At 43.1% G+C, this 23,804-nt stretch overlaps 1 protein-coding gene across 10 annotated transcripts in view; it reads left to right on the top strand.

The window, feature by feature from the left end:
• The window catches only part of ANO1 (anoctamin 1), an 83,380-nt gene that overhangs the window by 55,420 nt on the left and 4,156 nt on the right, over positions 1-23,804 (top strand). For 7 of the 10 annotated variants that reach the window (XM_054198472.1, XM_054198469.1, XM_054198467.1 and 4 more), the window contains 15 exons: positions 135-199; positions 1,140-1,274; positions 2,443-2,603; positions 6,320-6,402; positions 8,175-8,186; positions 9,058-9,129; positions 13,066-13,140; positions 14,488-14,689; positions 15,396-15,507; positions 16,146-16,203; positions 16,312-16,412; positions 17,303-17,448; positions 18,906-19,058; positions 21,238-21,290; positions 22,940-23,124. In XM_054198472.1, coding sequence (XP_054054447.1) covers positions 135-199; positions 1,140-1,274; positions 2,443-2,603; positions 6,320-6,402; positions 8,175-8,186; positions 9,058-9,129; positions 13,066-13,140; positions 14,488-14,689; positions 15,396-15,507; positions 16,146-16,203; positions 16,312-16,412; positions 17,303-17,448; positions 18,906-19,058; positions 21,238-21,290; positions 22,940-23,124 — 1,613 coding nt within the window. Of the gene's footprint in view, positions 1-134; positions 200-1,139; positions 1,275-2,442; positions 2,604-6,319; positions 6,403-8,174; positions 8,187-9,057; positions 9,130-11,138; positions 11,217-13,065; positions 13,141-14,487; positions 14,690-15,395; positions 15,508-16,145; positions 16,204-16,311; positions 16,413-17,302; positions 17,449-18,905; positions 19,059-21,237; positions 21,291-22,939; positions 23,125-23,804 lie in introns of all 10 variants that reach the window. The other 3 variants (XM_054198470.1, XM_054198468.1, XM_054198477.1) reach the window with 2 other exon arrangements.

Genomic DNA, 23,804 nt, shown 5'->3' with positions numbered 1-23,804 from the left:
GGCAGATGATGGGTTGGAACCACAAAGCGGTGAGACCAGATCCACAGCGTGAGCTCTGCACTTTGCTGGGACCAAAGGGGAAAATGCTCGTGTAGGCGACGCTTCAGCTTTTGCCTTGCCTTTCTGTTTTACAGCTCCTGTGTGAGGAGTGGGCGAGCTACGGAGTCTTCTACAAATATCAGCCAATTGACTTGGTGAGGTGAGAGTTCAGCCCTTAACGTTGCGTTTCCACGCTGAAGCTGTGCACAGCGAGGAGAGAGTTGGGGGGGTTCAGCCTGGAGAAGAGAAGGCTCCAGGGAGACCTTAGAGCACCTTCCAGTCCCTCAAGGGGCTCCAGGAAAGCTGAAGAGAGACTCTGGATCACGGAGGGGAGCCATGGGATGAGGGGGGACGGTTTTACACTGAAAGAGGGGAGATTTATGTTAGATATCAGGAATAAGTTCTTTGCTGTGAGGGTGGTGAGCCCCTGGCCCAGGTTGCCCAGAGAAGCTGTGGCTGCCCCATCCCTGGAGGGGTTCAAGGCCAGGCTGGACGCGGCTTGGAGCAACCTGGGCTGGTGAGAGGTGTCCCTGCCCAGGGCAGGGGGTTGGAACTGGATGATCTTCAAGGTCCCTTCCAACCCGGACCATCTTGTGATGCTGTGATGCTCATACCGGTGTCCCTGTGCAGATGCTGCCCTTGGTGCCACCCCGTGAGACTTTGGAGATTGGGAAGATCACTGGGGGAAAAGGAGTTTTCTGGGGTTTTTAGAAACACGCTTATGTATCCCACCTAGTGTGAAAGGTTGCAGGGAACATATTTTTAGTGAATTTTGTTTGCTCGTGGTGAGAGCTGAGAGTCCCTGAAGAAAATGAGGTGCTTCCTTAAGAGGATTTGTTCACAGATACCAATTTACACAGGAGAGACACAGGGGAAAAAAAGACTAGTTGGACTGACTTTTTTGCATGGTGCCTGTATCTCTGGATTAACTCCAAGCATCATGAGAAAGAGAGTCCTCTGAGAAGAAAAAAATTCCCACAGGTCATCAGATCTTACTTTCTCCATGCTTAATCCAGCTGCGATTCATAATTTTAGCCCTGTAATATTTTAAGAAATAGGAAACGTTTCTCTCTCTCATTTCTTTTTTTAATGTATTTCAGAAAATACTTTGGAGAGAAGATTGGACTATATTTTGCCTGGCTGGGAGTTTATACACAAATGCTTATTCCAGCTTCAATTGTAGGGATTATCGTTTTCCTATATGGCTGTGCAACTGTGGATGAGAATATACCAAGGTAAAATAAATAAAAAATAGTAGATTATATTATTGGAGGCCACTGGAAACTCAAAGTTACCTTTCTCTAGAAATGGTTTGTCGCTAATATCTAGGGCGAGCACATCTGAAACTGAGGAACGGGGAGCTTGCTGTCCCACCGACGTCTGCTCCCAGTAAGCGGTGGAGCGCTACCAAGGGCTGAGAGGGGGCAGCAAAACCGCAGCATGTTTTTAAATAGTTAGCGTTTATCGTTAATTTTTCTTGTGGAGTTCGCATTCACGTACTAAAAATAATTCTTGGCCGGTTGCTCAGGTGTTTGGTTTCGGGGTTTTTTCCTAACTCAGATCGTTATGTTAAAACAAACCAACAAAATAACTGCTAATGATGGGGTTTAGTGCTTCCCATCGTGAAATGCTGAGGGAGGCATTGTGTGACATTAAGATGAATGGAGAATATTCATGCCTAAAATAAGCAATTGTGGCCAGATTATCAAAATCTTGATGTCCTACTATTTTTAATTTTTTTAATAATTTTTGTATTATAATATTTTAAAGCCCTATGATTTTGCATTATTTACCCTGCACGCATCATCAGCTGTAGATGAAAATTACATCGTTTGTGGGAGCAGCATGAGCACTGAGTCACAAAGCAGATAATGGGTATCAAAAAATAGATATATTTTTCTTTGTTCATTAGGAGTGCTTTGTACTGCTTCCAACAGTTGAAGGAAGTCAAAGGGAATGTCGCTGTTGCTATTTCACAGATGGAGTGCAGAGAAGTTAAATTTGTTGAACTCCATTCTCTTGATACTCAGCACTTCCCTTGTACCTTATCTATTGCTGTAGTTGGTATTTCAAAACAAGAATGATTTTTAATTTTATTTTTTTTTTCTTTAACTTTAAGATCCTGTAGTAAAAAGCGTAGAGTGTTATGGCTTTCATAATGCTCTTTCTTATTCCCTGGAATAGAAGTAGGGCTGGGGATGGAGGGAGACAACAGCCCCCACAATGGTGGAGGTCATGGACAGAGCTGCTCAGTGGCCCGGAGCTGGGAAGCACTGTGAAGGTGGTATCTGATGGTCCTACAGACCACAAAGAGATGCTGTGCAGAGGAGAAAAGATCATCAGAGCATGAAAGGTGGAGCCGTACTGACCATGTTTTTTCCATATCTTGTTATTTGGTTGCAGTATGGAAATGTGCGACCAGAGAAACAATATCACCATGTGTCCCTTATGTGACAGAACGTGCAGCTACTGGAAGATGAGCTCCGCTTGTGCGACTGCTCGCGCAAGTCATCTGTTTGATAACCCTGCGACTGTCTTCTTCTCAGTCTTCATGGCTCTCTGGGGTAAGAAGATACATGCTTTCATGTTAAGTTTTTAATTATTTAAAAGACAACAGGAAGAAACAGAAGAGATAAAGCAGCGTATTTATACTCAGGCAGTTAATTACATAAAGAACTTCTCTTTGTTTTTTTTTAATTTCCCATGAAACTGTCACTCCCAAATTTATATTCTGGACTGAAGGCTAAAATTCAAGAAGTTGCTCAAGATGAATATCAAATGAAATTGTTAAGCATCTGTCATAAAACTGCTGCATGGTATGTCAAAATTTCATTAACGGGATTGCACAGCTTGCCAAAAAAAAAAAAAATCTATTTGCAGAGCCAGCTTCCACTTTAGAACATTACAGAAGAAATGTATTAATGTACTCTGGGGTTGAGGGGAGGGCTCCGCAGGGAAGTGTAATGGCCTTTAGCGTCTCAGGACAAACCGAGATTGATTCCTGAGCGTGCTGCGAGATGCAATTAAGTTTCTCAGGCAGCAGACATCATGCATGTAGACCATGAAGCAGGAGAGGGGACGTTACAGGTATTTTTTCTGATGCTGGCTGCTCTTGTACTTTGAGCACGTCCCTTAACCTTTCTTGGCACGTCTGTAGAACTTAGTTAAAAATATTAACCCGCTCATGACATCTTGTTGGGAGTGTCTTCAGGAATGGTTATAAAGAGCTTTTCTCCTCCCTTCTGGAGGAGGGATGGGGACCTCCTTGCTCGGACACCCCAGCACCATGGGCGCTGGAGGAGAGGAGCCTCGCATCGTCCTCGCTGCGGGCCAGGAGGGCTTGTTAAGATCAATGGGTTCAAACCCCATGTTCATAACTGGGAGCCCTATACAAAAGGGCTGCAGAGAATAGAGAAATGTGCTTTATTCCCCCCAACTGTGAAGTTCGTTAGCCACATACGTCCAGCGTCACTGAGAGCAGCAGCAGATGATGTTTGCCTCCCCTGTACGCCTTGTTGCAAGTTAGCAAATAAACTGGTTTGGATTATATTTCATCCTAAAACTATAGCCTGATTTTTTTATTTGTTCTAGTAAGTAGGGAACCATTTTTACATTACCATTAGTCTGAACTGGTTTTGGTGCAATTCAACATAATTCAATTTAGAGCAGTGCCTTTTTGACCAGGGTCCCCGTTTGAGATGACTCTGTTTTAGTTGCAATGCTAAGAGCTCATTATCAAGTACTGTAAGGAAAAGGAGAAGGTCCTGCAGACAGATTTGGGGAACAGTGGGGAGTCGGGAGCGCTGCAGGTTCGGAAGGAAAGCTGGGAAGTGTGGGGAGGTTAAACTCCACCAGCAGAGAGGAGGGATCAGTGCCTTACAGGTCATCTTGCCGTGTAGCACATAGGGAGAAACGTGATACACCCCGGCGCAGGATGCCGTGTCAGAGACTTTAAATAGCCTGATTCTCTCATGTGGAGAGTCAAGTATCGGTTTCGTTCTCCCTCATGTACCATTATTGTGAACCCCACGTGGATCTCAGCACATAAAACTCTGTGGTGCAAAGTAACGCTGTTTGCCTCCCTCTCCTTAGCAAACAACTACGGGTCCCTCCATCCATTTTTTTTACCTTCTTGGGCAAAGCAAGGCAGATCGGCAGAAGCCAGTTTCTGTGCCCTGTACAAAATCAGGCTTAATATCTGAGATAGTTTTGGAGTGGGATGTGAAATTCCTCAAGTTCTTCGGGGTCAACATAAAATTTTATTGTGGCACGATACCATATAATATAAATGTTGTTTCAAAAAGGTCTTTTTGAGTTGGGGAAAATCAGAGCTTTTTCCACATTGTTTTGAATTTGTGTTACTGAAAATTTCATTTCTACAGGTTATGTCAAAACTATTTCTTAAACTGAAACAAGCACTTTATCTTTTTAAGGAAAGAGCATCAACAAAAATTGGCCGTCTCCAGATGTAGGCACACATGTAGTCTCTCCAGTACCATTTGTGAGCACCTTATTAGGTTCTTGTACAGTTGAAGAGTTGAGGCAGACCCAAGCTCAGGTGACCCAGGGCATCTTTAGCACAGCAAGAAAACTAGCCCAAGTTCAGGGGTGTTACTGTGAGCAACCCCTTGGCCAGGCTTCCTCTGTGTGGTGGTGGTGGTGGTGTAACGCCCTGGAGAACACTCACACAAGCGTTAAACCAGCTATAGCTCCAACTGAGTCAGAAGTTCAGCGTTAAACTGGACCGTGGCCCAGTGCTGCTTGGTATCAAATGGCATTAAAAACGTCAGAGAATCCAGATAAGATCATCCGGACGGTAACCTTTTTGGAGTTTTTAAGCTCTACTTAAGCTTATGGGCCCGGATGAAATATGAAAATGCAGGTATGCTTGGCAAAGCGGCGGTGCATCGCTACCTGGCACGTTCACCGAGGGATTTTCAAACGAGCTGGCTGTGTTTCAGACGCAGTCTTTTCTCATTGCATTGTTGTAAGTCAGTGCCACGGAAGGATTCCCAGTGGCGCTGAGAAACGACATCTCGTTCATTTTCCCTATTTCTGGCTGTACCTGGAAGTTGCAGCCGCCGGCGCGAGAACTGGCGGCAGCAGGGAGAGGGGAAGCAATTCCAGGACCGTGACACAGACCCTCTTAGGGTACTGCTGTGGCCACCCCGATTTACAGGAAGCCTGTGGCTTGTAAAAGGGGCTCTGCTGTAAGTTTTGCACGTGAGGGTTTCTCTTGGAAGGTGAATGAATGTCACAACCCTGGTCTGGTTGCAGTCATGAGGGTGTCCTTTCCTCTCTATTCAACTCTCTTACCCTCTCCCTGCCTCTGGTTTTTCTGGATGTGAATGTTTCCGAGCACATCTGTTAATACTCACTGCGGGAAGCTCCCCTGGGAGCACCATTTCTTGGTAGACTCGCCTCTTTCATAACCACTTATTTATTATACAGCACTGGTGTATTCCCAGCATCTAAATATGTCCTCTGAGAACTTGCTCAGTCTCAGAGGCAGATAGACTGATATAGACCGGGATCATTCATCGGGACTCAAGAATTGCTTTAACTAGGGTTCTTTTCTGTAACTCTTCTCCCTCAAAAAGAAAATAGCCTTAAAGGTTTCTCCTTTAACAGCCTGCCCACCTGCAGCCTTCAGACTGGCACGAGTGTTTGGGTTTGGATATGATGATTAGAGCTAACCATACTGTTGTGACCACGAGATGGATGTCATTATAAAAATATAAAAAAGCTTTATCTGGATATCTTTGAAGGAATAATTATACCAACAGTACAAGGCTCGTTAAGCCATTCATATTTTGTAGAGATAAAACACGGGTTTATTTGGACTTGCGGGGGGAATTATTTGCAGGTGAAGACCAACAATATCATTAGTCGCAAATACAAATACTTGAAGAAGTTTGGGTGTCTGACTTCCTCAGACCCCGTAAAAAGTTGTAGGCATCTCTCTACATGAAGCTGTGGATGTAACAAATGCCCTTTGTTACAAAAAACAAAGATAAAAAAAGTACCTAGATAAAAAACGTGGCTTCTTAGCACATCAGTATTTCCCAGATAGATGTTACGGTTGAATAAGAGAGTAATAAAAATGAAGTTAACCTGGCCCGATATATGCCATGATGTTGTACCTGCTGAGCCCTTGTGGAGGTGAGATCCCGCAGAGGTACAGCCGGCGACGTGGAGCCCTACCTAAGACAAATCCCAGGGGCTGATGTGATTTTGTTGGGGATAAAATGTCGAAATAATTATTAAACTGTTGTTTCAGCTGCCACCTTTATGGAACACTGGAAGAGAAAACAGATGCGTCTCAACTACAGGTGGGACCTGACTGGGTTTGAAGAGGAGGAGGTTTGTTCCTTCAGTTCTGACTCTTTGGCTTCCACCGTGGCGTTACCGATAGCTCCTTGCCCCAAGCCGATAGACCTTGCCCCACGGGGAACTGCTCTTGGGGCGGGTCCGCCATTTAGAAGAAAGGAAAATCTCTGTACATGAACTATTTGAGGTTTTTATAGCAAGGGTATGAGTAGTATGTCTTGTTGCCATAGAAACGTAATTGTATAGCCACAAAATCTATCATTTTTTTTTTACAAATGTGTAGTCGGGTCACACCTAGCAGCGTAGGCATGGAATATACAGCTCAGACCTTCCTCCTGGGCTGATGTCAGGGTGCTAACAACCGAGAACCTCGTTCATCCTCCGCAGCTGTGAATCAGAAACGAATGTATTGAAGTTGATAAAGTTATAGCACTGTAAAAATACACTGAAAAAGTCCTGTTAACTTTTAACCATGCAGAATCAAGCCCTGACTTGGAAAATACTTAAGAAAGTATTGCCAGACATGTGGGCTTGGGGCATTGGGAGGGACATAAATGTGGAGGTGTATTTTATTTTTTTTTTTTCATTTGCTAAAAAAAAAATAAATATCCCTAGCCAGGTTTATACTGAATGTGCTAAATGCCATAAAGGGGAAAAGGGCCGAATCTGTATGGAAAAAATGGTCTTAAAAATCAATGAAGCTTTAGAAGGAAAGGAGGGAAAGTTCCTCAGCCAGCTGGGAAGCTGTTTTCCTACCTTTTTGTTTTTAACTTTGTCGCTTTGCAAAAAAGGAAGACACCTTCCTAGCCCATAACGCAGTCCCAGCCGTGCCCTCGGAGGCGGCGTGCGGGTCCCTTCCACTTCCCCGTCGCATGTGATGAGCCGTGCTGCGAAAACCCCGCCGCGGGATCTGAGCGAGCTTTGTTTGCTGGCCGGCTGGCTTGGGTTTTTTTCCTGTTGTTATTACTAAAAGAAGCGTGACCGCCCTTGTCCCATCTCTAGATGTTCTAAATAGATAGGCAACAAATATTGCCCACATGGAACAAAAACCTCACCGGCCCTGGGTATAACACTACGCGGCTTGATGAGCCTGGCACAGTTATTGTTCCCCTCACCCCCAATTCTGCTTGAATTACCTCCTCTTAATATGTTTATCTCCTCCGTAATACCTTTAGGTGCACTGTGCCAGCAGCCCCCGTGCCATGCTGGTTGCTAGATCATACCTATTCTACTGGGAGAGAATACAGGGATTTCTTCCCTGGATGCTATACTGCTCTTTTATTTTTGGTAACTTGCTGTTAGCATACATGAAAGTAAAAAGGATTAACTGTATCTTTCCGATGTCGTTCCCCTTCATGTCCGAGTTCAGAGCCCCACACAGCTAAAACAGCAGCTGTTAATACAGTAGAGTTTATTCTTTGTTTTGTATAGTCGACGCTAGATAATACAGTCCTGAGTTTAGCAAAGAATTTACGCCCCTCCCGTTTCTGATGTGGGTGAAACTTAAGCTGGTGTCCTGTGGGAGAGTCAGGGTTTCAAGTGATGTACTAAACCCCAGGGTCTCTCATCTTCTGGTGTTTTTCGGGACCCCTACTTCATACAGTACTTACAGTAACGTTAATAAATGTTGTAGAACGTGAGTAGACTGATTTTCTCTGGTAGTGTCTAGCCATCCACTGTACCTATGTTTGTTTCATGTAATTTTTAAAATATAAATCCGATATGATCTGCAACAGTTCAGTAATCAAATTTTTGTTTTTTTTGTTTTTTCTTGTTTTTCGTGTTTTTTTTCTGGTTTCCTGAAGGAGGCAGTCAAGGTTTGGAAAACATTTTTTTTTTTTTTTAAATCGCTTTACCTTTTTTATTACATGTCTACTGATGAATGCCATCTTTTGATCTCCACCTCTTCTTTTTCAAGCATCAGATTTTCTTTAGATCTCCTCCACTGATTGCTTTGCCTTTACACCCTCCCCCTCTCCACTTATTCAGACTTTTTTCCGCTCCGTTCTGTTTCCCATCCGATGCATAACTGTAAATTCTGAATCGTTGGTGAATGCGCAATTATCCTGAATTCTGAATCCATGAATCTTTCTGAATCTCTTGGCTGTCTCTTACTCCTGAGGTTTCCTACCCCTTCTCCTCCAATGCACACGGGTCACCGGTGGATGCTGTCCAAGACAGGATTAGGGGAGGACCCCAAATCACAATTTTCTGGGATCCCAGAGCCAGCATTTTGCGTACCGACGGCAGATAACTGTTTCCCTCGTGAGCTGAGGATCGCTGAAATGACAGTTAATGACATGCGAAATCTAATTTTTATCGGGGAAAAAAAAAAAAAAGGTAGTTAAAACCCAAGCATAATGTCACTCGGTACAAACCATGCAATCTGCAGGTTGTGCTGTATATTCTTACACACATAAATTTAATCTACGCGGCGTTGCATGCGGCTGTCTGATAGCGAGTGCAGATCATTCTGCGGTTGCTGCTGTAGAACCGTGAATGATACAAGATTTAACACCTTTTTTAAATACGGTCGACTATCAGTTGACATAAACGACGTACAGAGTGAATTAGAATTCAGTTAGAAAACTTGGAAACAATCAGGAAATCGACCTGCAAACAGTTTGTATGTAGCTGGTGTAGAAAATAAATAATTTTGCTTTTTATCGAATATGACTTATTTCACAGGATCATCCAAGAGCAGAATATGAAGCTAAAGTTTTGGAGAAATCACTGAGAAAAGAACACAAACAGAAAGAGGTATGGTAAAAATATCCATTTGTTTCACTTATAAAAAAACCCTACTTTGAAACAGAAGGTTGTTATAGCAGGCAATGACCCAAGACTAAGAAATAGGTAAAAAACAGAGTTACTGCACATTGTGTTTAAATTCCAGGTGTCTTTGCCCCTAGCGTACATGGGATACTTGGTGTATGCCAGCGCACAAGACATCATTAAGACTAGAAATGTCTTTAATAATTAGATAGAGGAGTGTGGCTTAGGGAAGCTAATTGAGGCCGATTGAAGGGGCACTCCCGTTAGACTAATGAATCAAGTTTGAGAAAACTGTACCAAAACATCTTCCGCTGGGCCAATACAAGTCCCTAAAGCCTCTCAGGAGAGGTTCTCTGTCTTGCTAGGCTTTTTTTGCGAACAAAAATATTCCTAGAGCATTAATGAAGAGTACTAACACCAATTTCCTCGCCGGATTCCAGCTTCGATCATAGCTTTCTGCCTTTTTAAAAACGTAACTTCCATTTTATTCCACTGAATTAAGGTAGCCCTCACTTCTGCTTTTAACTCGCTCTTTCCCTCGCTGTGAGAAAGGTGCTGCCAGTCATCCCCGGGGCGCGTCCATCTCGCCAGCAGACGGTGCGGTCCCTCTGAGCAGCTTCCCTGCCCTTTCGCTGAAGGCTGTAATTCCTCCCCTGTTACTGTCCATCAGCAGCAGACCGATTGGAAAAAGCTCCTTTTCTCCCTCACGTACTGGTGTCCACCCTACCAGAGGTTGTTCCCCGTTAACCGCAAGGACTCAGCCGTTTGTATGACGGGGTTTTTAAGCAGAGAAGTAAATGCTCCGGCATAAACAAAATCTGTCGGCAGAAATTCCTCTTTTGTCTCTGTTGCCAGTGGTACAGTAGCGTGGAACAATGCCCTAATTTGGGATCTTAGGAAAACCCTATGGAAGTAAAACTGCAATAACCACGTTAACATGAAATATGCTTTAAGAGGCAGTATGCGTAGGTTGGACTGGCGTTAAACTAAATTTGTCTGATTTTTGTCATGTGCTTATACTTGAGTACCGTTGGGCCCCTCTTAAAAGATGCTGCAAAGCTGATGGTGGTATGTTCCCGTTAATCTATAGGACGCAGGGTGTGAGCGGCACAGCATCCTGTGCAATACCTTACTGCAGCACTGCCTTAAAATCCCTTCCAGAAGAAAAAGGATTCAGGTTGCTGCCCACTTATCGTCTGGATAAACAATGTTGGAATACAGACTTCCTTGTATTCTGCTAAAAACCGGCAACTCGCTGTAATTCTGGGTATATTAGGAATTCAGATCTTAAATGTGGATTGTTGGGTAGTTGGGTCCAACTACTACTGTTGGGTAGTTGGACAATTAATGAATGGTGGCCTCCAAATATCGGAGTATGAAAGTTGAGCAATTAAGAGAGGATTTTTTTTTTTAATTTTTTTTTTCTAGCCAGGCTATTTATAACTTTTTGGGCTGTGTTCAATTTGGATGTTACTAATTTGGGAAACGTGAGAAAAGGAGTTTTTTCTGAAAGACTCAGTAATTATCTTTCATTGGGATCTAGAGTGTTAAAGTTCAAATTCAACAGTTGTAAGACAACTTGGAAATCTTCTTAAAGAAAAAATATCCAAACCTAAACCAGAAATTCGTAATATTTTTTCAAGATAAGCCAATTAAAAAAAAAATAAAGGAAAAACTTTTGGGACATTCTTTATCATGAAAGATTCCTTTCATCCTAAAGGAAAAAGAAAGGCACAATCCTGAATTAAAAAGGGAACATCCTTTGCAGGATTGCTTGATCTACCCCAGGATTTGGGGCAAGAGTTCATCTTTTGTTGTTGTTATGTTTTAGTGACCTAAAGCTGAAACACAAAGCCTTAAGCAAACTAATAGAGCATTCACTTGTGTCTAAACCGCTGTGTACCCTGAGTCAGTAGAGTATATAGATTAATTGAGCAGAGCTTTGTAACGCTATATTGCCCCGTCCTTTTTTTGTTTCCTTTGACTGCCGTCAGAAGCATCGGTATTTTCCAGAAGAGACAGCAAACAAATGGAGACAAAGAGTTAAGACAGTCATGGCTGGGGTGAAATTGGTTCTTTTTATTCAAACTTATGGAGAAACTCAAATTATGAGTAATTATGGAAGACACAAATCAATTTGTTTTTGGCTGTTGAACCTTTGTTTAATATTCACATTCAGTTCTGGGTTTCTTCCCCTTCCTCCCCTTGTTTCTTCAGCACTCTGTGGGACACTGGTTCTATGCGTTGGGAATGGCACTGCATGGCTAATCTTAGATTTACCATCCTGGACTGTCGTTACGTTTTGCAGTGGAGCATGGGCCGTGTGTTGAAAGAGTTGCTTGCACTTCCCTGAGACAACGTGCATGTAATAAAAATAGAATTTGAGTAATATTTTTATGTTCATTATAATGTGTGCGTCATCTTCCATAATGTTCCCCGTGTTGTTTATTTTCTGGTGTTTAGAAACAATTCCCGGCATCAAAGTTTATGAAGGATTCTAGATGAGCAATACTGTTCTAAATTAAATTTTCATACCCAAATTCAGGCAGTGGCTGCTTGACTGGATTTAGGGTATCCTGTAACAACCCCATGCAGTGCGACAGGCTTGGAGAAGAGTGGCTGGAAAGCTGCCCGGCCAAAAAGGACCTGGGGGTGTTGGTCGACAGCCAACAGCTGAGTATGAGCCAGCAGTGTGTCCAGGTGGCCAAGAAGGCCAACAGCATTCTGCCTTGTATCAGGAATAGCGTGGCCAGCAGGAGTAGGGAAGCGATCATCCCCCTGTACTTGGCACTGGTGAGCCCCACCTCGAGGGCTGTGTTCAGTTTTGGGCCCCTCTGTACAAGACAGACGTTGAGGTGCTGGAGCGTGTCCAGAGAATGGCAACGGAGCTGGTGAGGGGTCTGGAGCACGAGTCTTGTGAGGAGCGGCTGAGGGAGCTGGGGGTGTTCAGCCTGGAGAAAAGGAGGCTGAGGGGAGACCATCTCGCTCTCTACAGCGCCCTGAAAGGAGGGGGTACAAAGGGGGGGTCGGTCTCTTCTCCCAAGGAACAGGCGATAGGGTGAGAGGAAGCAGCCTCGAGTTGCGCCGGGGGAGGTTTAGGATGGATATTAGGAAAAATTTCTTCACCAAAGGGTTGTCAAGCGTTAGAACAGGGTGCCCAGGGAAGTGGTGGAGTCGCCATCCCTGGAGATATTTAAAAGACGTGTAGACGTGGTGCTGAGGGACATGGTTTAGTGGTGGACTTGGCAGTGCTAGGTTAATGGTTGGACTCGATGATCTTAAAGGTCCCTTCCAACCAAAACGATTCTATGATTCTGATTCTATAATAAAGAGTTATTATGCACGTGCATCTTAACTCCTATTGGCGTGGTCCATTGAAGACCACGTGGAGAGTCAGGTAGTTAAAAATCACTCACGTTGAAGGAATTTCACGTCTTATCACACACCAAACCAAGATTTTCCCTGTCAACTGGGAGTTCATCTTGGAGTTACTCAGTAACGTATTTAATCTGTATTTCAGTGGAACCAGTCGTGCAACTGCAAAGCTGCAAATATTAACTGGGGAGGGAGAGGGGAAGAAGGAGAATTTTTCTAGGGAAAGCAAAAGAAAATATTTAACAGGAGAGATCTTACTTCATGGGTTATGACAGCCTATTTGCATGTTTCCTTCAAAAAGTATACAGAAAAATCTGCTTTATTTAAACTCACAGTGCAGGCGCTTGACCAATTTGAACCTAGATACGGAGTAAACAGTTCGCCTGTGTGGAATTGTAACTGTAAACACTGTGTCTTTGCATCTTCTAACTGGTTGTGTATTTGCTAGCCTTTTTTTTTTTCCCCTCTCTGTTTTTGTCACATGTGCAAAATCTCACGCTCTGTCTTTATTTAATGTACCCTTTTTCCCCTCCCCCCAAATTTTAGACCGATAAAGAAAAGCTGACATGGAAGGATCGTTTTCCAGCCTATTTAACCAATTTTGTTGGCATCATCTTCATGGTAAGCATCACCCGGGAAAACCTGAAATTGATGTTAGCGAGTCCTTGTATACAACAGAATTGATGGAAATATCAGTGAAATTGTCACAGACTTTATCAGATTGATGTGGTTCGCAATGGCTTTTCCCCCGTGGAAAAATCCAAGCATTTTATTGTTTTATGATCTAAAACCTTATCAAGAGCTTGAATTTCTACTTTCCCGTCTCTTTCCAGGAAAGAAATAAGAATACCTAAATAGGGTAGGGGAAAAATGAGGGCATGGAAATGGAAATTATCACAACCACTGAGAAAAAAACCTTAAAAAGTAGAGAGAGTCCTCTCAGAAAATAGTCAGGAAATAGAGAACGGCCTCGTTTTTATACCACACTTTTTGAAAGAAATGATGTGGCCGGTTGCCATCCTGATTGCGAGGATTTTTAATCAAGCAGATAAATTTGGGGCTATACCATATAATATGAGAATTGCAAACAGAGCACTTAATGCAAGAAAAAGGTAAAATAATGATGAGAACAGCCTTTTTCCTTTTGCTGATAAAGCACCAGCATTTAAAACAAATTTTGAAGGAAATAATAATAATTCAAGACATGGAACAGATTGGCGGATGGATAAAAAGGCTTAAGCCCTTTCCAGTTGTAGGATACGCCAGACTAACTCAACTCATTCGGTTTTTTGAGGAAGAGGAACTCTGTTTTGGGCTTGTTTTTTTTTAATATTTGTGTTTTCAGAGAATGGAAGTGCAGCAAATCCAGTCTTCTCAGCTGAAGATTCGGTACTTTATAAGAATCACGTTTTAAATTCTTCCTCTGTTTAAGCAACGAAAAATTGAATAAGACTTTGCGCACCTTTACATTGCCAGGAAGGGCGTTGATTTAATCAGATTTCATTTCAGTTTGGGATTATGGCAGCACAGTGAGCCTGAGTAGGGGATTTGAAGGCTTGTGGGCAGGCCGAAGCTGAAATACTCCTCTCTGCTTCAACCCTGGCGTTCTTTTATAATAAGCTAATATCCTGTATATATGCTGTTGCTGTTAGGGCTGAAAGGAAACCCACTAATACTTTTCATATAATCAAGTAGTTTACATTAAGGTGCCTTTGAAAAAAAAAATCCTTTTGCATGTGATTGCGGCATCACTGTGTCCATTTTTTCATGTGATGAGCGCATTACTAGCAAAAGAGGATCTTTTCCCACGGTTCACCAAAGTGATTGGGAGCCTTCGTGCAGAATTGGGTGGAACTGAGATGTGGCCCGGAGATCCTATTTTAAGGTCATTGCTAAGTCCCCCGCAAAGTATTTATAGTTAAAGTATTTGTAGTTAAATATAGAGGCTGCGCTATTCTTAACTTGCAGGTTGGGCTGACATTCGCGATCGTGTTTGGAGTCATCATATACAGGATCTCGACTGCAGCGGCGCTGGCAATCAGTTCCACTCCCTCGGGCCGCTCAAGCGTTCGGGTCACCGTCACTGCCACCGCAGTCATTATCAATTTGGTGGTCATCATCATCCTGGATGAAGTCTACGGCTGCATCGCAAGGTGGCTAACTCAGATCGGTAGGTTTAAATCCTCGGCTGGTATTGGCTAGAGCGATGTTAAATGAGAGGACCCAAATGATTTGCTTTCGTGATTAACTTCAAAGTAGTGAACACACCCAGGGAATTCAAATGTGTGGCTACAATTCTAACCAGCTACTTACAGATATCGAAGCGCACACGGATTCAGCTTGATTTTTGTAGTTTTTCTTTCAGCAGTGGTAGTAGTAAACACTAATCCAATTACGGGCGATGGGGGATTTCAGGATACAGCAGAAATTCCTCTACCTAATCTTGAATGTCGCTCCTTTATATCACGCAATTGCTATTTTCATTTTATGCTGTTTTTTATTTGGCATAAGACATGTCGAGACGTGCAGATTTGTTGAGTGCAAAAACACACTGTAGAAAAAAAATCAAAAGGTCCAGATACCTTTTCAGATCAATTCTTGTCCATCCGCAAATGATTGTCACAGAGGTCAGCCAGATGTGGAATGAAAATGGAATTACTGTTGTGACACATCTGAATGGTGGGATCCTCAGCGGATTGACCACTGACCTCAGTGAGGCCATATTGCTTTAATATATATAAATATTTTGCTATAAATATATACCCCTCTGTTTAAAAGATGGCTGATGTTTTCCAAAGTCCACGTTTATAAGGTCTGGAAATATTGCAGGTAGGATGATTACTTACCGTTTCTTATCCATGTCACATTGGTTCCAGAGGTGCCCAAAACTGACAAGAATTTCGAAGAGCGGCTGATTTTTAAGGCTTTCCTGCTGAAATTCGTCAATGCCTACACACCCATTTTCTACGTGGCTTTCTTCAAAGGCCGGTGAGTAACGCCAAAGGCTGTTCAGGGTTTCAGCTTGTTGCTTATGAGACAGCTGTAGCTGAGCTAAGACCATACTTGGATGATAAAGTAAATCTAGTTTAAAAAATCCACAGTGTTGACCCCACAACTCTGCAGCCTCGTGGGATAAAGCAGGGACCTGGTACTCTGCTGTTTCAAAGCTGTTAAAGCCATTTTGTTAAGATAAGTTTGCACGTGCAGACACAATCCCCCATCACGCTATTTACTGTTGTCTATTTACCACTCCTAACTTTCCATCACAGCAAGTATCATCTCTCTTCTTGCGACCAGCATGAAAACACAAGGCTAAAATAAATACTCCATGTGGCACATTCCGGCTAATGCAACAGAAACGAGGATGACTTCAGAGGATTTCTGCCAAGATGTGCCTATAATATTGTAGGACACATGACTGCAGTTATTACTGAGTTGTTTACTCAGTAAACAGGACTTAGTCTTTAAAACAAAACCAAAGTTAATTATTCTCATTGACTTTTTCAGTGCTAACCATTAGGTGGTCCCACTCAAAGGCATAGAGTTTGCAATAAATGACTTTAGCAATCAGATATAGAAAGTATAAAATGCATATGAAGTTTATATTTCTCACCGTTGTGCCCTAGATTTGTTGGACGTCCAGGAGACTACGTCTATATTTTCCATTCTTTCCGAATGGAAGAGGTAATTGTGTTTTACCCTGTCTGTGATGACGGCGGGTGGGAGCACCATCCGCCCCCGCCACAGGGACGCTCCACATGTTCTGACTGAGGTTTCCTCTGTCCACCCCAGTGTGCTCCGGGCGGTTGCCTCATGGAGTTGTGTATCCAGCTCAGTATTATCATGTTGGGCAAGCAGCTGATTCAGAACAATTTATTTGAGATTGGCATCCCGTAAGTAGCGACTTTTTTTTTTTTTTTTTTTTTTTTTTTTAAACACGTGTTTTTTGTGATGTGTGCAATTCACTCTGCATCCACTGCCCCTTGGTGTGAATGCGGTTCATGCCTGCGAGGTTTTTGCAGCACCCAGCAATGATAGCCAAGATAATCATCTTGGCTACCAAGATGCTGAGGGGACTGGAACATCTCTCTGATGGAGAAAGGCTGAGGGATTTGAGTCTTTTCAGTCTGGAAAAAAGACAGCTGAGGGGGGACCTTATCAACACTTATAAATACTGAAAGGGTGGGTGTCAGGAGGATGGGGCCAGGCTCTTTTCAGTGGTGCCCGGGGACAGGACAAGAGGTGTAATGGGCACAAACTTGACCATAGGAAGTTCCATCTCAACACGAGGAGGAACTTCTTTCCTGTGAGGGTGGCAGAGCCCTGGCACAGGCTGCCCAGAGAGGTGGGGGAGTCTCCGTCTCTGGAGACATTCAAACCCGCCTGGACGCGTTCCTGTGCCACCTGCTCTGGGTGACCCTGCTCTGGCAGGGGGTTGGAGGGGATGATCTCCAGAGGGCTCTGCCAACCCCGGCCAGTCTGTGATTCTGTGTGATTCTGTAATGCAGATGTCTTTGAAGTGTTAGGCAATCTATTGCTTTCCTACTCGTTAGCAAGAGGTGTAATACTGAACACACAATCCAATTATAACCGTGTCTCAGTGCCTGTATATGCAGATCCCTGATACTTTTAGCGTATTGTGGCTCTTGCACAGGTTTTATGAAAATAAGGATGGAAATAATACAGTATAAATATGGAAATGGTATAGTTAATGTAAAATAACTCAAAAATGGGCACTGTGACCGGAATGGCGTGCTCACTGAATCATTTCCATCTCCCCCAGAAAAATGAAGAAATTTATACGATACATGAAACTAAAGCGCCGGCGTTCTTTAGACCATGAAGAGCACATGAAAAAAAAGCAGCGTTATGAAGTGGACTATAACCTGGAGCCTTTCGCTGGACTCACCCCTGAGTATATGGAAATGAGTGAGTGAGGTGGAAAGAAGGCATTTTAAACTGTAATTATTCTGACTAATTGGGATGGAGAGCTGAGGTTTTTGAAATGTAGATTCGCTGGACAGTGGATATGAGGCATAATTTAATTATTCAATTGTATAGTCTCGGGCTGCAGCATGTTTCAGGCACTGCCTGCGTCAGGGATGAACTGTGCTCTCTGCTCTTCACGAGCCCTTACTTTAACGCTGTATTTTAGGTATTTTCTTTCAAGCCACGTGACGTATCACTGTCAGCTTTCAAATGCAAATGATTAAATGGCATAAACTTCAGATTGTGAGGCATGTTTTATCATCAGTTGCACCCCACTTTGGAAATAAGTCACTTAATTCAGATTTGATAATTTCCACTGCGTGTTCTCGCAGCAGATTGTTTCTATTTTCCGGAATCTGGACTAAATCTTCCGAGAGAGGTATGTGCCTGGAGACCAGGTTCTACTAGACAGATCGCTTCCCCCCCCCCCCAAGTAATGTATTATGTTGAGCGAGTGATAAGGAATTCAAGCACTGGATATCAGCTCTACATTGCTGCGGCTGTTACAGCTACATTTTTTTTCCTACTTTCCATCTTGGAAAGGCTGAGGACTGTTCAACATGATGCTGTTTGCTGCAGTATCCGACGTTCCTGAAGGATCTGTCTTAAAAGAGCAGCTTCACTTAGTATTTTAAGGAATGACTAGGCAAAAGTACTGGTAAAGGATAATGAAGTATACTAATACCCAAAATTGGCATGTCCAGTAAATGCAGAGGCAAATTAGAATATCTGATGACCTTGATGTTCAGAGTAATTGAAACAGATTGAAATTTAATGGTACAAACTATGAGGTCATGCTGTCAGTTCCTAAAAGTAAGAAAAGATGCAGTTACTGAGATCAGCATTTGGAAGGAACAGAGGAAAAGATGGGGCTGGAACCGTGCCACGAGGAGTATGACATCGCTGCGATGACCTCATCAAACAAAAGCAAATATGACCCCAGGTTGCAGGAAGCAAGTTATTCCCAGTAAAGGCGGAGAATCACTCGTGTCCTTTTTGAAGCCCGTGAGTTTCTATACTTCAGAAGAGAAAGCTTCCGCTGGGATGAGCGAGGGCTGAAAACCTGGCAAGTTTATGTAAGAGCTAACACGGTCGCTGCCGTAATCCCGCTCCTTCCCATTGCTCCTGTGCCAGCCTCCCCCACGGCAAAATTGTGTTAGGAGCTTCCCCGTCCTTCTGGTTACTTTGCCTTGCCTTTTGCAAGAGGCGCAACTGGCCCTTCAATGCCCGAATGGAGCGGCGGTCAGGCAAAAACCGTGCCTGAGGCAAAAAGGGTTGATTTAGTCTCCCAGCACGTGTTGTCGTCTTAGAATCTGGGGGGACGACACGGACGTGATGACGCACACGTTCGGTAAATACTGACCACAGCCATTGAAATGGTTTCTTTTCCTTTTCAGTTATTCAGTTTGGGTTTGTAACTTTGTTCGTGGCATCCTTCCCGCTGGCGCCTTTGTTTGCTTTGTTGAACAACATCATTGAAATCCGTCTCGATGCAAAAAAATTCGTTACTGAGCTGAGGAGACCGGTAGCAGTCAGAGCGAAGGATATAGGTAAGTGCACATGGCTATTGTTATCCCTGTTTGTTTATTCCTGGATTGATGGCAGGATATCATTATGCTGAGTTAGTTTCATTAACAGGAAGGTATTTATAGGAAAATTCAGAACATTCGACTGTGGCTTAACTGTGAACGGTCATAACTTATCGAGCCTTTACTTTTAAAATAGAAAGACCAGTGCTTTAAATTCAGATAAATATTTTATTAAGCAAACGGTATCACTTTTCAAATCCAAGGGATCAATACAATAGTGAAATATCTCTCATGGTTCTGCACATCCAGGGTTCTTCCTGGCAATGCAGTTTTCTTGCAGAAGCAAAAACTTCTGCATTTAGTAACTCAGGACTGGGTTGGAGAAAGACACTTGGGAGTGAGAGGAGACTCAAGAGTTTGCGGTTAAATGTATCCCTTCGTCCCTACTCAGCGTGAATGCTGGAAGGGTGAAGCTTGAAAGCTGCCGTGGATGTCGCTGGAACTGGGCTCTGCGGTTGTACGGTGACAACAGAGCGGTCCTCCCCTTACTGCGGGGGGCTAACAGCTACCAGCGTGTGTCATGAGGAAGCTGTTTCTCCCGAACGTTGGTTGCTTACGAGTACAAAGGTCATTAAAGTAATCGTTCGTATTACAGAGCCAGCCAGCAGGTTCGTTCTGGTACTGTGCAAACAGAGTTTTGCCTTGGGCTCATCCGTGTGGCCTAGGATCATCCTAGAGTTGAAGAAGACATCGTGTTTTGCCATGCAATTGCCTTTCCCAGGACGCTGCTTTTGGGGTGTTTTGCGGCTGGCTCATTTGATGCTGCGGGCTAAGGTTGCTGGTGGAGATGTTGGGGGGTGTTGCTGATCTATTTTGTTGGGTTTTTGGGTTTGTTTTTGAGAAGGTGTTAATTGCAATTTGTTGCAGTTCAGTCCCACTCTGGTGGGTGAAAGAACCTTGCTTCTTTCAGAGACATCCCAAAGTCAGAGACTGTGAGATGGCCGCAGACAAACCAGACAAGTTTTTAGGGCAGGTGTCAGCAGAATCAGGAAAGGAGAAAGTCCCACCTGCTAACGGCAGTGGGTGACCACCGGCAGCAAGCAAAAGTCTATCTCTGCTTCCACTGATACTGTAATATCTATTCCTGAAGTTCAGTTCTGTACTCTGTCCAGGCTGGCTGCGTACGCTGTGCCAGAAGACCAAAGCTGTATGAAGTATGAGTTAGTTACCAAGCAATGGATTCGGCCAGGCTGGAGGAGTCTTCCAGGGATGTCACCCTGCGTGAAGCCTCCTACATCTTCCTTCCTTTTCAGACCCAGAATAGGAGTGTGGCTGATAAAGGCTGTAACCACATGGATCTGGTAGCAGCCTTGGATTTTTCCATCAAGACTTCAACTAAGGAGAAATTTCCAAGCCGTCACTAATGACCAGGAGACTGTTAGAGAGGCCAGGCCAAGAGTGTGCGACCATGTACACTAAAACGGCACTTTATGGTAGACTTCATGGAAGCCCTTCCATGGGGAATGGGATCTGGAGATGGGGAAGGCACAGACCTGTGGGTTTCATGCATCATCCTCAGACTAAATCCAGAGGGGTTGAACCTGAGTCAGCATGGGTCTGGTGGGAATTACGTTTTGTATGCACAGAGCCCGTGCTGAGGAAACCCGTGTCTACAGGGTTTCCAGATGCAAATGGAAAAATCCCACTGAGTGGCTCCACTGGAGCTTGGCTTTCTTGAAACTGAGGTAGGATAAACAGTGATGAGAAGGTGTCAAAGCAGAATCGGGTCCTTAAAACCGGTAGACCAGTATGTTCTGCACCACGTGTGTGGAAGTCCCAGCTCCCTCTCTGTAGCTTTCTTTTTTCTCCTCAAACATTTGAAAAGTGTGAATGAAATGTCATGATGTTGTTCTTTTCTACCTATTCTGGCATTCTTCTGTCTCACATTTGCCCTCCTCTTCCTCAAAGAAGCTTTTAGCTTAAAACCTGAAAAAAAATAGGTCTTTGGAGGACAGAGTTGGGCTCCCTTTGCTTAAAGGTCATTAAATTAATCTCTTATAATTTGTTCTTTTTTTTTATTTATTTAAAATATAACTCCAGTTCATCACAGTCATAAGTACTCCTAACACTGTTAACTAAAAATATAATTTATCCATTTTAATGACTGGAAAAACATTTACATGTTTGTCTCCTTCCTTAGGAATCTGGTATAATATCCTCAGAGGTATTGGAAAGCTTGCTGTCATAATAAATGTAAGTAATTCAGCATGAATAAAATTTTAATTCAATAGGCTGGCTTTTCCATTCTGCTCCATTAGTTTTATTTCAGCCTTTCAAACCAAGTGAAAGTATATGATTTAGAAATTTTCTGAAATATTAGAGAATCGGATGCAGTGTTTATTTTCAGGTTGGGATACTATTAGCAATAATATAAAACAGTAAGTAGTCGTTGCGGATTTTTCCAGAATGTTCTCAGAAAACAGTTTTGCCCTTCAAACAAATAAGACCACAGCTGCTTACTTGTGCTTTTTTGAAATGCTATCCCTAAGGTGATGTATTTCTAAATTTCAGTGCCCTTTTTAGGGTCAGGTAGTCAACTGGCTGGGAATTAGTTCAGCTCATCAGCGCGCAGTGTCCCTCCATCGAAAATCTGGCCTCAAACTGCGTTGCTCTCACTCAGATAGCTCTGAAAATCTATGAAAATATTTTTTATTTACTTAACACTTTAACAGTGAAGTTAGACTTCAGCACACCTTAATATATTCATTTATGTACTTACCTGATGTTCTATATGAATAGACACCCACGTTGGTCATCTTCATTGCACCCCACCTGGTGAAAGATGAAAAAGTAAAAAACTGACTGACGCTGAAAACATGTTTGCAATGCAGCGGAACAGGGGCCGTGTAGGGCTTAGGGCCACGCGTCCATGGGCCCTCTCGTCTTTTTCACCATTATCCAAACTGGAAACCCCTTCGCTTTGCCCACAGGTGTCTGTTGTGCAACGGCCAAACCATTCGTTGGGTTATTTGATATGCTGCCTTAATTTGTCTTCACCGTTTCTCTTCTTTTCCTTTGGAAATAATTTCTCCATTTTTTTTTTTTCACTTTTCTTCGATGCAGTCTCTCTTTGTCATTATCCAGTGTTGTTTTTCTCTCTCTCATCTATGTACTACCCCTCTTTATCATAAAATAAGTAAAACATTTTGTACTGCGTTTGTTCCACATGTACATGAGATTTATGCCAGTGAGAATGTTTCATAATAATGATAAATGAGAAAGGCTAAAGTGATGAACTCCTCGGTCAAATTGGCTGTCTTGCATTTTGTGTGTGGCGTTTTTAGAAAACCTTTTTAAGTAATCAAATAAAATGCAATTTTTGTGACCACAAAAATAAAAGTGGGCTCGGTCCGCTCATCCTTTTAGCTTGATGGAGTTAAAAACCACATACAGTGAATGGCCTTTTGCAATGCAATGACAATTTAAAAGAGTCAGTTCGCTGTCAGAGCAGAAAAGTACTTGGAAATCCATCCGTTGGACCATATAGAATGCATCAGGGCCAAGCCGTGACTGGGGCGGGGGGAAGCAGTGCCGTGTTTTGCTTTCCTCTGGCGCTGGGGGGGTACGGCCACTCCATTCCCTGGGGAATTCAGCTTGTTATCCAGGCAGAAATCTCTGTTGGCATGGAACTGGTCCGTCTAATATCCTGCAACTTGGAAGAGTAAGCAGTAACTACTCCCTTGTTGCAGAAGTAAATACTCCATTTTTAGGGCCCCGTGGGCTGCAGTCTCCCCCCTTGTTTTCTGAAGTTGCGCGAGTTCTTTGGGCAAGACGTACTCGAGTGTATTATTAACTTAACCACTGCCTGAATATTGCGCTCACTCTTTACTCTTATGGCTTAGGCATTTGTGATCTCATTCACATCCGACTTCATTCCACGCCTCGTGTACCTGTATATGTACAGTGAGAATGGCACCATGCATGGCTTCGTCAACCATACACTATCCTCTTTTAATGTCAGCGATTTTCAAGCAGGAACAGCTCCCAACGACCCCATGGATCTGGGCTACGAGGTTCAAATATGCAGGTACTCTCTTGAGAGATAACTAACTTGGACAATTTTCACAGCTGACTAAGAATGGGACAAATTTTTACATTCCCTTGTATTTTCAGTTCTCTTTTAGCACCTTGGTAGCCTTTTATGTCAGATGGAGCCATTGCCTTCAACGTCTTGGCTTAAATATTAAGCAACCACAACAGCTGACTATGAAGTACTGCTTATTCTGGGAAACAGGGATTAGCATTGTTAAATTCAGTGTTTGCCCATGCAAAGATTTATTATTATATACTCCCTTTTTCAAGAAAGGAGATAAATAACGATGAACAGCACGATGATGCTTTAAGGGAACAAAAGGACGTTACTGTGATGCCATGTTGCTGTATCACGTGCTCCTTGATATAATGACCATGACCACAATACGTTGCTCTTATTTGTCCAGTTTCTGTAGCAATTCCTGATGAGATTAATAGCATCCTTATCTGCACTGGAACTTAAGACCTACTTAAGGCGTCGTTGTACAGGAAATCCACACATCTGTAACAATTTCTAAATATTATTTTCATTTTTAAAGGAAAATTATTGTTGCATATTTCACCTTATGAAGCAATCTAGGTCAGTGCCTAGGCTTCCGTAGATACGCATCATCTTCAAAACAAATGTTTTAATGCTTAGAATTGGGGACCAAAGCCAAATATAACAGCAAAAGC

Source organism: Rissa tridactyla, chromosome 4, assembly GCF_028500815.1.
Source record: "Rissa tridactyla isolate bRisTri1 chromosome 4, bRisTri1.patW.cur.20221130, whole genome shotgun sequence".
In the NCBI taxonomy this organism is placed as follows: Eukaryota; Metazoa; Chordata; class Aves; order Charadriiformes; family Laridae; genus Rissa; species Rissa tridactyla.
Note: the sequence above shows the minus strand (reverse complement) of the source record. Positions and strands in the feature narration are given on the sequence as shown.